General features: G+C 37.9%; 1 protein-coding gene across 1 annotated transcript; it reads left to right on the top strand.

Annotated features, from left to right (window-relative positions):
* The first annotated feature begins 3898 nt into the window (after positions 1-3898).
* LOC103397600 (keratin, type I cytoskeletal 18-like) lies at positions 3899-10921 on the top strand. The gene is made up of 9 exons (XM_008335922.3): positions 3899-4267; positions 4495-4901; positions 5598-5680; positions 6507-6663; positions 7246-7410; positions 7510-7635; positions 9386-9603; positions 9828-9856; positions 9986-10921. The coding sequence occupies exons 2-9, from the start codon at positions 4503-4505 to the stop codon at positions 10099-10101; spliced, it is 1293 nt and encodes a 430-aa protein (XP_008334144.1). The 5' UTR covers positions 3899-4267; positions 4495-4502; the 3' UTR covers positions 10102-10921.
* The last annotated feature ends 1900 nt before the right edge of the window (positions 10922-12821 follow it).

The following is a 12821-nucleotide window of genomic DNA, read 5'->3' as shown; positions in this document are numbered from 1 at the left end:
GGAGTAAGTAGGATAGACTTACTCGTCTCAAGGCATCGGCTGCGTCAGTGAAGAAAACAGCACATCCCATCAGTTTAGGGGAGCGGCAGATGTCCGCCATGATGGCCGGAGGATCAATGTATCGAATTGTAGTATCAACACTTGTTGTTGTATTCTTTGACAACTTTGTCATAGGACGTTTGGTATGGATAGAACACCATAAAAAATGTTTATAATATAAATGGAATTGAAAACCCAATAGATGACTGGCAACGCGAAGATTGTTGACACTCATGTATGATTCCAATACATGACATTGTGATGACATACTTGTGATGTGTTCACTTTGATAAACAGGAGGGAAATGTAAATAGAATTTAAAGTTAGTTACCAAAGTGTGTTAAACCAAAGTGTGTTGAACCATAAACTGTTATCTAATTGTGTTAAATAATGGTCTGCTTGACAGGAGTAGGTACTCCTAGAAAGGTTTTTTACAATGTAGGTCCATAAAGGATGAGGTCTGTTCCTCATCAAGTATGGGAATTGGATGAACTTTGCTCTAAGAGTAAAATGTAAAGAAAAAACAACTGTGCAGTACTTGTGAAACTTTCTCAATAAAAGAAGCTGCAGTCATACACTTAGGTGAGCCAGCTCTGAGAAGCTGTTGGTCTCTCTGCTCCCCCTCGCAGCGAGTAAAATGTACAACGTTGTCAGGTGTGGTTCTTTTCAGGTCATTCTATCTGTGGCAGTTAGATGACAATAGTGGTGACTGAATAACGTAATTTTCAGTTCCAACAATTTCCATCTCTCCCTGTTCTCTACATCTTCTACTCTGACTCCAACTATCTGCATGTCCTCCCTCACTGCATCCATATATCTCCTCTTTGGCCTTCCTCTTTGTCTCCTACCTGGTAGCTCCATCTCTAACATTCTTCTACCAATATATCCACTGTCCCTCCTCTGCACATGTCCAAACCATCTCAATCTGGCTTCTCTAGCTTTTTCTCCAAACCTTCCTGTCTGTGTTGTCCCTCTAATGACCTCATTCCTGATCCTGTCCATTCTTGTCTCTCCTAAAGCGAATCTTTGCATCTTTAACTCTGATTCTCTATATTACTACATATTACATAATTTAATTATTAATAATCTTAATATATATGTAACAATTATTATTAAATAATTTCAATCTTTAAACCCAGATCAATTAAACATTTGTTCACTATTTTATTGTTTTACAAATACTGTGGTGAATAAACTAAATTATGTAATATTCACTGTATTACTACATATTACATCATTTACTTTATTCACTACAGCATTTGTAAAACAATAAAATAATTTTTTGATCTGGGTTTAAAGGTTGAAAGACATCTCTTCCTAAGGAGTTTTCTCAGTCACTTGCAGATTTAAGATATTGGAAAAACTCTTGATCATAAATAAGTAAATAGATTTACACAGAGGGACATCTGGTGGTAAACCTTTAGAATTACAATCAGATAAATGCGCGTCTCCTTACTGTGTCTAGCAGAACAATGACGTGTCTAAAAATGATATACGAGCGGCATCGTAAAAGTCCTGTCCTGTAGAGACAGCACAGGGACACATACTGTATGTATGAGACGCCATAGGAGCGGACAACAAGGAACGTTGTTACGACGTGTTTATTTAATTTCAATTTTAATTTTAATTGTGAACTAAAGTTAACAAACATAGGACACCCCCCCCCCCACATTGCCCCCCCGAATCACAACTTCATAGTTCGTGTTCCTTCTGTTTCTATGTTATATCGCTTAAAGGTGATGGAGTACATAAATATGCCACAGGGAGGCAGTGTGTCTATGCTACATTCTACTCAGGGTGGATCGTGAAAACCTTTATCTGCTGCATCTGCTGAAACCAAAACCCGAGTCCCAAAAAAACCTGAGGAAGTAGACATTTGTATGGTTTTTGTAATAATTCCTATGGGAATTTTATCTCTTTTTAAAAAAATAAGATAAGATAATTCTCATTACAAAACACGGGACGTTAAATAACAGTTTTGTTAGAGATGACTGAAGCTGGTGGTGTTCACATCTGGATGGATTTACAGCGTTCATGTCAGTGTGTCTTGTCACTCTGCAGGGCGATAGATGAGAATATTCAGATTACAAAATGAACAAAAGGAACTTCACACAGTGAAAGGTCCTCAATGTAATCAACACTGAAATTACACCCCCTTCATTTACTGTTTATTTGATGATATCACCAGATTACAGACCTTATTTCCTGACTGAAGTTCCTTTTCTTAAGATGTTCCTTTTCTTAAGATGTTCTTCTTTCTGTGTGCGCGTGTGTGTGTGTGTGTGCTAGGCAGGGCAGGATGGGTAGAGTGGCATTTCAAACACTCAAACCAGGTCAGTGTCACTTTTGTGATTTGATCCTGTACAGAGAATAATGCTCGGCAGAGGAATTTAGCAGTACAGTAAAGGGGCATTACATATTGTAGGAGGGCGAGAGAGAGAGTGAGATAGTTGACACTTATCAGATGTACAAAAAAAGGTGTGTGTTTCTGGCTCTGTGGCTGAATATGAGCTGGGTTTCCAGTTCGTTCAGACCTACGCCCTGCATTTCTCAGGGGTCTTCGCTTTCTGCTCATTCTGTCCCTCCATTGTCTCCTGCTTCCTCTGGTTTCTCTCCACCCTATGGGGCGTCCTCAGGTGAAGCCAGCCTTTCACCTCACTCTGGATTTTACTGTAGTAAAGATTAATGGGATCAGTGAGGAAAGACTGCAGTCCCTGAGCTGCACAGGTTAAACTCCATGTTGGACCCGTGGGTTTGTTTATGTCATTATATCAAGTGGTCTGTGGCCCGTTTGGCCGGTCTGTATTTTTACTGACATTTTCAAAGGTTTCAACAAAGTTTACATTATATTTGTAACTGGGAAAATGTAATATAATTTAGTCAAATTTTATTTTCATTTTACTTTATTGACTGTAGACACTAATAACTAATAATATACATATATAATATAATAAACTAATAAATCATTAGCATAGTGCCCTCGCTGTGTTATGAAGTTGTACACTTCTATCTTTGTTAAAATGACTTCCCTGTTTAATATTTTTTTAAATTAAAATATTTTTTGTCTTACATAATGTTGGAATTACATACAGGGATCCAAAAAAGTTTTATTTAGAGATGTTTTGTCTACATTAATCAGTGTCCTTCACGGCTAAGCTAATTCTGCTAACCTCCTTTGTGCCTCTTCTTCAATGGGTTTAAACGATAAGTAAAATCAGTTTTATGTGTATAGCCCATATTCACAAATTTGTCTCATTGGACTTCCTACTGTTAAAATGACAGAGGAAGGTGATTTAAAGCATCAATAAGTCAATATTTTCACTAAAATAAACACCTCATGAAGTGTGTTCCTAAGGTTCAGACCTTGTACATCCCACCATCCTGATCCAGGATATTTCTATAGCAACCTGCAAGGGCATACACTTAAAATTCAGCTCACAATGCAAATAATGATGAGGTTTTGTTTACATATACTTGTAAATCTAATGCAAAATAAACAAGGAAGAAAGACTAGATGACAGAGAGACTGAAAGACAGGAAGAAGCCAAGAGAAGAACATCTGCAGTCTTCAACGGCTGAGAAAAAAGTGTCTCTGACATTCAGGCTAAAGACCTCCAATCTGAAGGAGTTGATCGAGCGGGGACCAACTACTATTGATGTCTATTGTAAAAATAGACATTTTAATTTATTCACATGTTTATGTTTTTAAACTTGTAAAATGTAAAAACATAAACACGTATTTGCATAACATTGCAAACCCAGTGTTGAAGACAATGTCTGAAGAGTACTTTTCTGTCCATCATTAGGTTTGATAATCAATTAATATCAATAAGTTATGATTCAATTGGTGCAGAAATGATCTATTTTAGCAAATTTTTTTTTTTTATATTTTCTTTCAACAACATTTTTTCTAACAGGTGCAAATAGTTGATTTTTACAAACATGTAATCCTGCACTCAATTGGCTGCATTTAAATGATGTCAGTACATTAGTTTATGTTCATGGTAGGTTTTTTTTTTTTGTTTTTTTTTAAGCTCCTTACAAGGTGTCAGGTTACATCCTCCTCACTGTTGCTGTGGGCATGGACTCTTTAACAGCGACTCCACCCTGACCAACAGAGAGTCCTGCCTCTCTGCACCTGTGTGATCGGGTTAAACGACAATAGTCACTCAGATCATTTAGGTCCAAACCTGAACAAGCAGCAGAAGAGACACAAACTGATCTCCAAGTAAGTACCAACATTTTATTTACTTCCTCTTTTGGTTTCATTAATGATCAGTATTGAGTCAGAATTATCTGCAAGTAGAAACGATAAAACTTAACTTTGAATTAAACAACTAGTAGAAAATTACTCTATGTCTTCTCTGGCAATTCCACACCAAAAAATTCTGTTTTGCTCAAATGCACACATAATCTTCCACGTTGGAACTTACCACAACATTTGACTCCCTGCAGAGGGAACCATGAACTCCACCGTCTCTATGCGCAGCTACTCTGTTCGTCAACCCTCCTTCTCCAGCATGTCGATGAGGGACAGCGGACGCAGCCTACGCTCCAAGCCTTCCCTCTCGTCTCTGTCCACCGTCAACAGCCTGTCTCTGTCCCGTTCTGTCTCCGTGGGCAATGGTCTCAACATGCTGGGCACCAGCCTGTCCTACAATGGACTTGGTGTTGGTGCGAGTGACAAGGAAACCATGCAGGGTCTGAATGACCGGCTGGCCAACTACCTGGATAAGGTTCGCTCGCTGGAGAGGTCCAACGCAGAACTGGAGGTCAAGATCAAACAGCTGATGATGGAAAGAACACCCAAAGGTCATGACATTGAGGCGATGATGGCCCAGGCACACGCCATTGGACAGGAGGTCAGTGTATGATCTATTAAATCTGAAGACGTCACTGCACTTTTGAATGACTAAAAAATAGATTTACATTGAGTTAAGTTGATCTGTGTACAAAACAGAAAAATGAGTGTTAACAATGAGGTTACTGTAGTAAAACTATACACACTTATATATATATACACTAACTGTGTTAAATGGTGGCCACTCTGTCATACAATTCTATAGTATTTTATTTTTTATGATTATTTTTAGACAAGACACTTGTCAATAGACAAATCAAAATTTGATCAGTGTTAATCCCCTCCTCTTCCCTCCTTTATATCAGGGATGTCAAACTCATTAGATGTAACCAAATTAGTAGGCCGGACCATTACAATCATTACATAATACATTTTAAATTACAATAATCTGTGTTTCTCCCACTTGCTTTCATGAAAAGTGTTTGTATTTTTTTTTTTCAAAATTCATCAATTGAACATCCTAGTGGTCTGATTTTGGCCCACGGGCCATATGTTGAGCATCCCTGCTTTTTATAGTGCATATATTAATAAATATGCTGAAACGCAGTGATCACGTCACTGTTAAATCATTGAGAGCTGATGTGATGTTGGACTCTTGGTCGAGTCTCTTGTTTTTTGTTTTTTTATATATATATCTTAACTTAGAATCAAAGTCCATGACAGATCGGAAATAAATTTCCATGTTGCCTGTTCCCAGGTGAGGAAGAAAACTCTGGAGAACGCTCGTATCATGTTGGAAATTGACAATGCCAAGCTGGCAGCAGACGACTTCAGGGTCAAGTGAGTGTCACACAAAGGTGCCTTTATCTGACTGCCTTCTGTGTTCACACAGTAGTGCCAGTCTGTAAAGCAATGTGAATAAATGACCTTTCAGCCAGGCCTATGAAACAAGAGCCCCATTCCCACACTGCTCAGACACCCATGGCAAACAAACAACTGTGGTGTCTGTATGTGGACGTGACAGACTACTGGAGTCACAGAGACAAAGTCTGTTTCTAAAGAGCACAGAGCTGGCAGGGTGAAGGATGCACCCACTGCTACTGTTCACATCCTAATGATGGTATGTTCTGAAGCTGGATGGTGAAGGAGCATAACATCCACTGGCAGTGATTCATGATGTCAGTGGCAAAGTGCATGTGTACTCAAACATCTGGATCCCAGCCTCAACTTCACTGTAGATTCTAATCCAGTCTTTTCAGTTATGCTTCGGTATTCATGTCAATTAAAGTTTAATATAATATAATATAATATATAATATAATATAATATAATATAATATAATATAATATAATATAATATAATATAATATAATATAATATAATAATAAGAAAAAATAATAATATAAGAAAAAATATATTATCAATAAAAATCCTGTCTGTCAGCTGTTCAGTGTGATGAATTGCTTTTAAACAACCACCTAAATTTATGTTTTCTTTATTTTCTAAATAACCCTTCCCATGACAGGGCTGGGAAACTTTAAAACAATAATGGTGGCCTTCATATTTATCACACCTAAAATGAAAACAATAAATTGAAAAACTAATGTAAAGAAAGTCTGGTTTGTACAGTTGTCGCTACATTGTCATTGACATCTATTTCTCCTTAAGATGGGAGGCAGAGGCTACATTGTGCCAGTCAGTGGAAAGGGACTGTCAGGCCCTGAGGAGAGCAAAGTCAGATCACGACCAGATCATTGCCACACTGCGAGGAGACTTGGACAGCCTGAAGGAGGAGCTCTACTTCCTGAAGAAGAACCATGACGAGGTGAGATCTCTGTAACAGGTGAGAGGTCAATTCAATGACCTAGTAACAGCTTAACAGGTGGAGTAGTAGCAGTAGAAAGGTCACCTGCACCAACACCAACAAAAAACAAAACAATGAATTGTATTTATTTTCTGGCACAAATGGCATCTCTGAAACAGTCCACTGTGAATTCCACGCTAAGGCCAGTTGTGTTTGGTTACTCAGTCAGACCACAGGGTTTAATTGTATCTGAAAAATGATCATTTCCAGTGTGTGGACACACCCTTTCTCTTTGTTGACATGACGCTTCCTGATAGCAGTCATGCACACATCACAGCAGCCCTCAGTCCATCAGGTGTATGCAGTGTGCATATTTAGACAGGCAGGTGTGGTTTCCAGGATGTAGACTCAGCTTTCCTCGTAGTAAGTTTTGTTGACGTTAAACACCAGCTGATATGTTAGGAGCTACTTGAAAGTTGTGACACTAGAGCTCAATGAACTGCACAATGTAAATCATGCCTAAATCTACTGTAGGAAAGTCAATAGGTAGTGACAAAAAATGAACATGGTTTCTTTTTAACTTTCTCAAAAAAATGACATTAGGAAAAGAATTCTATCAAGGCCCGATTGGCCAATGAGCAGGTGAACGTGGAGGTCGATGCGGCTCAGAGCTCAGATCTAGGGGCCACACTGGCTGAGCTAAGGGTCCAGTATGAAGGCATCACTCGCAAGAACAAGGAGGACACCGAGACCTGGTACCTGAAGAAGGTGAGTCTCTATTGCGTACTGAAACTGTAACTGTGTAATACTGTTTTTTTATGTTCTATACATTAGACGACGCGGTACATCTAATGTGTGTGTCCACAGCTGGAGGCAGTGCAATCTGAGGTCAAGGAAAGTAACGAGGCTTTGCGTTGTGCCCAAACTGAGCTCAGTGAGAGGCGACGCTTCCTGCAGGCTCTAGAGGTTGAACTGGATAACCTTCGCAAACAGGTATGGCACCAAATTCAATTCATGTAGATGGAGTGAGTGGTTCAGAAATAGTGACGCTGTCTCAAAGAGATGAGGCTGAACGGAAAGAATCAGAATCATATTGTGTCAACATTGTCTTTGCAACTGAGCAGGATGGATGGGATCAGAATAGGGATGTCCGATAATATCGGCCGACATCCCTATTCCGATATTGGAATATTATGAAATATCTGTAAGAATCATTATCATTTTTTTCCGATTATTAAAACCTGATAAGGCAATGCTTGTGTTTCGCCAAATGATGTGTCCCATAAAGATAGTTTTGGGGATAAATGGCTGTATATTAAAGTGAAAGTCACTAGATGGCAGCATTGCAGCTCATTTGATTAAGCTCATACTCATAGAGTGGTTTGTACAGATAAATAAATAAATATTACCAGGCCTATATCGGTATTGGTTGATATCGGTCTCGAAAATTATATGTTTGGACAATATGGGCATGTCGGACATTGGCAAAAAGTTCATATAATGCAGCTAGAGTTAATATGACATGGTTTGGATGAGGAGAAGTATCGGGCTTCTGGATAAAGTACGTTGCAGATGCAGCTGTCTTGGAACTTAGGTCTGAAGTCCAGTTACTACTGACTCATTTATGGGCAGAATGCAGAGAATGGGGTAAGCTGGTGGTGGATGACTTGCTGCTATTGTGCTAACTGGTGAAGGAAGCAGCTGCTCCTCGTTTCACCCCGTTGTTCTATAAGGATAATAAAACTTCCACATAGATTAGTGCATCTACATTGAATTCAAGGCTGTGGACATGTTTAAACACTTACGTCTGCAGTACATCTGCGCCGCGTTTGTTTCAATCACTAAGCAGATCACTAAGAGTCTGAAGGTGCTGGCAAGTACTGTACAGCTTATGGATGTTTGCTCAGCCTGATAGTGAGCTAACAGTAGTGAATGCAGAGATATCATGATGCTGACAGTGTCTACGGTTTGGTGAGGGGTGGACTGGGGGGTGGAGGCTGGGTGTTAAAGGATTTGTGCTGCAGGTAAACACATAAAAGGATGGCTGGGTTGGTCATACTTGAGAGGTGTCTTTGTGAGGTCAACAAAAGTGTCTCCGCTGACAGACACACACAATTAAAGGTCAGAGTCAGTAGGGAAACAGATAGACATCAGCTGTTCACTGTAAAAGCTATGGTTTCCTAAATTGTTTCTACAGCGCAGCCCTTTTATCGATAGGACTATTGTTGAGGCCCCGGACACACACACACACACACAGTTATTGATTCAAATTTGCTGCTAAAAAAACTATTACTAGTAAAAAGAATTGTAATTGTAAATGTAATTTTACTAGACTTGACCTGCTGTGACCCTATGCAATAACAACATGCCCCTCAAGAGGGATCCCTTCCCCACTTTGGGAATCACTGGTTTATAGAGTTCAGCCAAAACAGCAACATATTTTCAAATAAGACAGTTCTGCCTTATCTGTTCATGAAGGTGTCCCAAACCTCGTAAGCTTTATAGACAAATGGGTTATTGTAGCTAAGAATAGGATGGGTTTGAGTTGCAAGTTCAAATTCCACCTTGGAGGAAATGGATGTTTATCCGGCACACAACAGCGAGTGTGCCGGATAAACATCCATTTCCTTTCACCATGGTGTACAGTATATGTACAGTACAATGACAATAAATGTATTTATGTGCTAATGTTTGCATCAGTGGAAGTGTTATTAATAATTGATTATCATCTGTTTCTGATCAGGTTGCCGTGTTGGAGGGAAACCTGTCAGAAACCAATCACAAATACTCCTTGGAGATGGATCGTCTCCAGATCGTACTCACCCAGCTGGAGGACGAACTCTCACAGATGCGTCTGGACATGCAACGCAACAAGACTGACTACGAACAGCTTCTGCGCATTAAGCAGAACTTGGAGATGGAGATCGCCACCTACAGGAGGCTGCTGGAAGGAGAGGAAATGTATGTGAGATACTGCAGCTATTAACTGAGGAAGTTCACTTTTTGACGGCACCAATCATACATCAAAAGTTAACGTAACACTTGATTGATGCATGCATTGAAAGACAATGCATTAAAAGTGAAATAATTTGCTAAGTTTTACACAAAAACAAATGGGCATAGTAAAATAAATTTGAGTTTGTATGTATTTTCATTTTTAGTAATCATATTATTCTGTCCTACAGGGTCAAAGAAACTCCTCCTCCACCTAAAAGTAAGTTCAAATCCACTCAAATCCTTTATGTCTCCACACATTAAAGATAAACCCTTTAATACTAGTTCTTTAGAAGAGAAAAATAAAAATAAAGTGATTAAGCCTGGTGCCATCCTCCCTTTGTTACAGAAGACCCCGATGTACGGACCAGGAAGATTGTAAAAGTCGTGACTCAGACTATGATAAACGGTAAAGTGGTGGATGAGTCCAGTGAGGTGGAGCAGATCGAGGAACGCAAGAAGTGAGTCAGCGTTGACTACAAAAGGGAAAAAAGCCAAAGAGTTTACTGACTGTGGAGCAGTTCATTCCCACGTTGCTCCTGTAGATCCAGTTAAAGCACAGTCAGAAATGTCTTTATTCTTATAGCGACACATGGAAAAACATTGTTCTGGAAAAACACCGGAAAAAATTTGGCTGACAAATATCTTGTCAAATGTCTGTCTCTGTCATTAAAATGACAGTAATCGTGTTGTTCTCATATTCTACTGTGTGTTGGCTCCATTAAACTTGTACCCACGACATCAGACCTAATTCTCATCTCAAATTAACCCTTCGGGACACAACAAGACATGCTGCCTAGGTTTTAGTACATTTGGAGAAGTACTTTTTGTAGTAATATATGTCTCACCGGACAACCAAAGCCAATCCAAGTTAGATGTGTAGTTTATTGTTATTCAAATGAAAAGTAATAAGTAAAATGTTTATTTCTATGTTAGTATCCTGGGTATTGAATTAAAGACACCTTAACCAGCATTAGTCTTCACAACCTGTATGTGTTTGTCTGTCAGGTTCATGTAGGCTGCTTTAAAACAGCCTATATTTGGGTAACAGGAAACAACATTGTTCTGTTCCAACACATAATTATTTAGGGTCCAGGAAGCACACATATGTACTGTAGCATAGTTCCCAAATGGAAATGGTAGTTTGGATAAAAGCGATATTTTTCACCTAAAGGTTTTTTTTTTATCAATTTATTTTCTTTCTTTTTTTCAATAGATTTTTCAAAATACAAATATCAACTTTCTTAGATCCTGATAGTATGATGCAATTAATTGTTAGATTAAATATTGGCTGTATACGAATACTTTTTGATTTTCTGGTTGTTGTTTTTTTATCTTTTGATCAAAGTTGTCCAATGGAAATAATCAACCAAAGCAGCTGTACAGTGTCAATAAATCAGTGTTTAAAAAGAATCCGTGGTTTTGTCTTTATCAGAGTGACTGCAGCACAAACAGAAACTTTGACTGATACTTTAGAAGCAAACCTGGAGACAGAAACAAAGAAAACATGATTCTGCAGCGAGAGGGCAGAAACTACAACTCTCACAAACAGTAGTGTTAAATGACTGTCTTTTGTTTGGGTCAACCTGCTGTTTTGATGCTTTTTTTCTTTCTGCATGCCAGAGACTAGGGGCTAGAGGAGTGGTACATAGTCACATAAGGTCATTTTTTTATTTACCTAAAATAAAAATGTATTTAATTGTGATTTTTTTCCCCACAATAAATAACAAGTTAAAGGTTATTTATTACAGGTATCTTCCACCCACATCCCTTTCTGTGTTATAAGGCACAATAACAAAATGTCAAAATAGTAATGGTAACAAGAACAATCAAAGCAACATCAAAATCCTGAACATCAACACAGTACTGCACTATGAATAATAGCCATTGTGCTGTCAATCTGGGTCAGTGTAATATGAGACCAGGTCAGATGCCTAAAAAACAGTGAAACAATGTGCCCGCAGTTAAAACGTGAAAAGACAAAAAACTAGAAAACTTGATACTTGAAATAAAGTTTCTCATGGGCAAATATGTCACGTGTGATGTGTAGTTGGACATATGGGTTTACATTAGTGTTTACAACATAAACAGTACTATAAAAAGGCAAAATTCCCTTAGTCTAAATTTGTATACCAGCAGGCAAAAATGTTTACCTCTCAGGAATGTTATGTTTAAATGATTATTGCCTTCGGTTTTTACAATCAAATGTGTTTGACCGAAGCAAACTATTAGGTCACAGTGTTTGCTAAAAATACATTCATGAATCCACAAGACAGTACGCAGTATTACTAGCCTGCAATAAGCTAATAAGCTAACAAATAACAAACGCCAAATGACAGACGTCAAACCAAGGCTCCGGCTGAAGGCTCAACACTTACCCCTGCTGGATAATATTTTAAATAGATAAAATTTGATTAAATGGATCCTTCTAAGAATTTCTAACACAATACATAATTCGTTCTATCTATGTAATTAAATCAGATAAATAAAAAATGCTTTTTCGATAATAATAATAAAGGTATTTTACATATAGGAAGGTATTATAAAGGATAATTTGCATTAAATATGAAAGTTATTAAAATTAATTTTGAACTGTTGAAGATAAATGAAAACATACATTATATTAATTTTTAAATAAAATTATGTTACATTTTAGAAAGCATTTTCATAACAATATCTCGTTTCGAGTGCCATTTCATATACCTTAAAAAAATCTCTGGGTGAGCTAATTCGTCCTGGCCAAAAATATATTTCATTTTCACAATGTATGTGAAGAGCGAGCCCTTCCCCCAATTACTGAACGAACATTGGTTCGTTCTATAACTGCACATAATTAATGTTATATTACGCATTCACCGTATACTATCAACAAGTTACGCACACGAAAATAGAATCGACTGGTTAGCCACAGCAGCTATTCAGAAAAATTGAACCAAAGTCGATGTCATTATGTAAGCTATAACACTTCTCACATTCCAAATGTGTCTCCGTGGTCTTGTTCAGAGTTGAGTTCCATTGTACTGTTTCATATAGTGGCTTTAGGAGAAAATTTTGATATTTGTATTTGCAGTAAGTTTTGAACACTATAATGCTAACTTAGCTAAGTTATGCTAAGTGAATGTAAGTACAGTGTATATATTTATATAGATAACATTATTGTATTTGGTGTATATATATGTGTGTGT

Source organism: Cynoglossus semilaevis, chromosome Z, assembly GCF_000523025.1.
Source record: "Cynoglossus semilaevis isolate Cse_v1.0 chromosome Z, Cse_v1.0, whole genome shotgun sequence".
Lineage (NCBI taxonomy): Eukaryota > Metazoa > Chordata > Actinopteri > Pleuronectiformes > Cynoglossidae > Cynoglossus > Cynoglossus semilaevis.
This window is presented reverse-complemented; position numbering and strand designations above follow the sequence as displayed.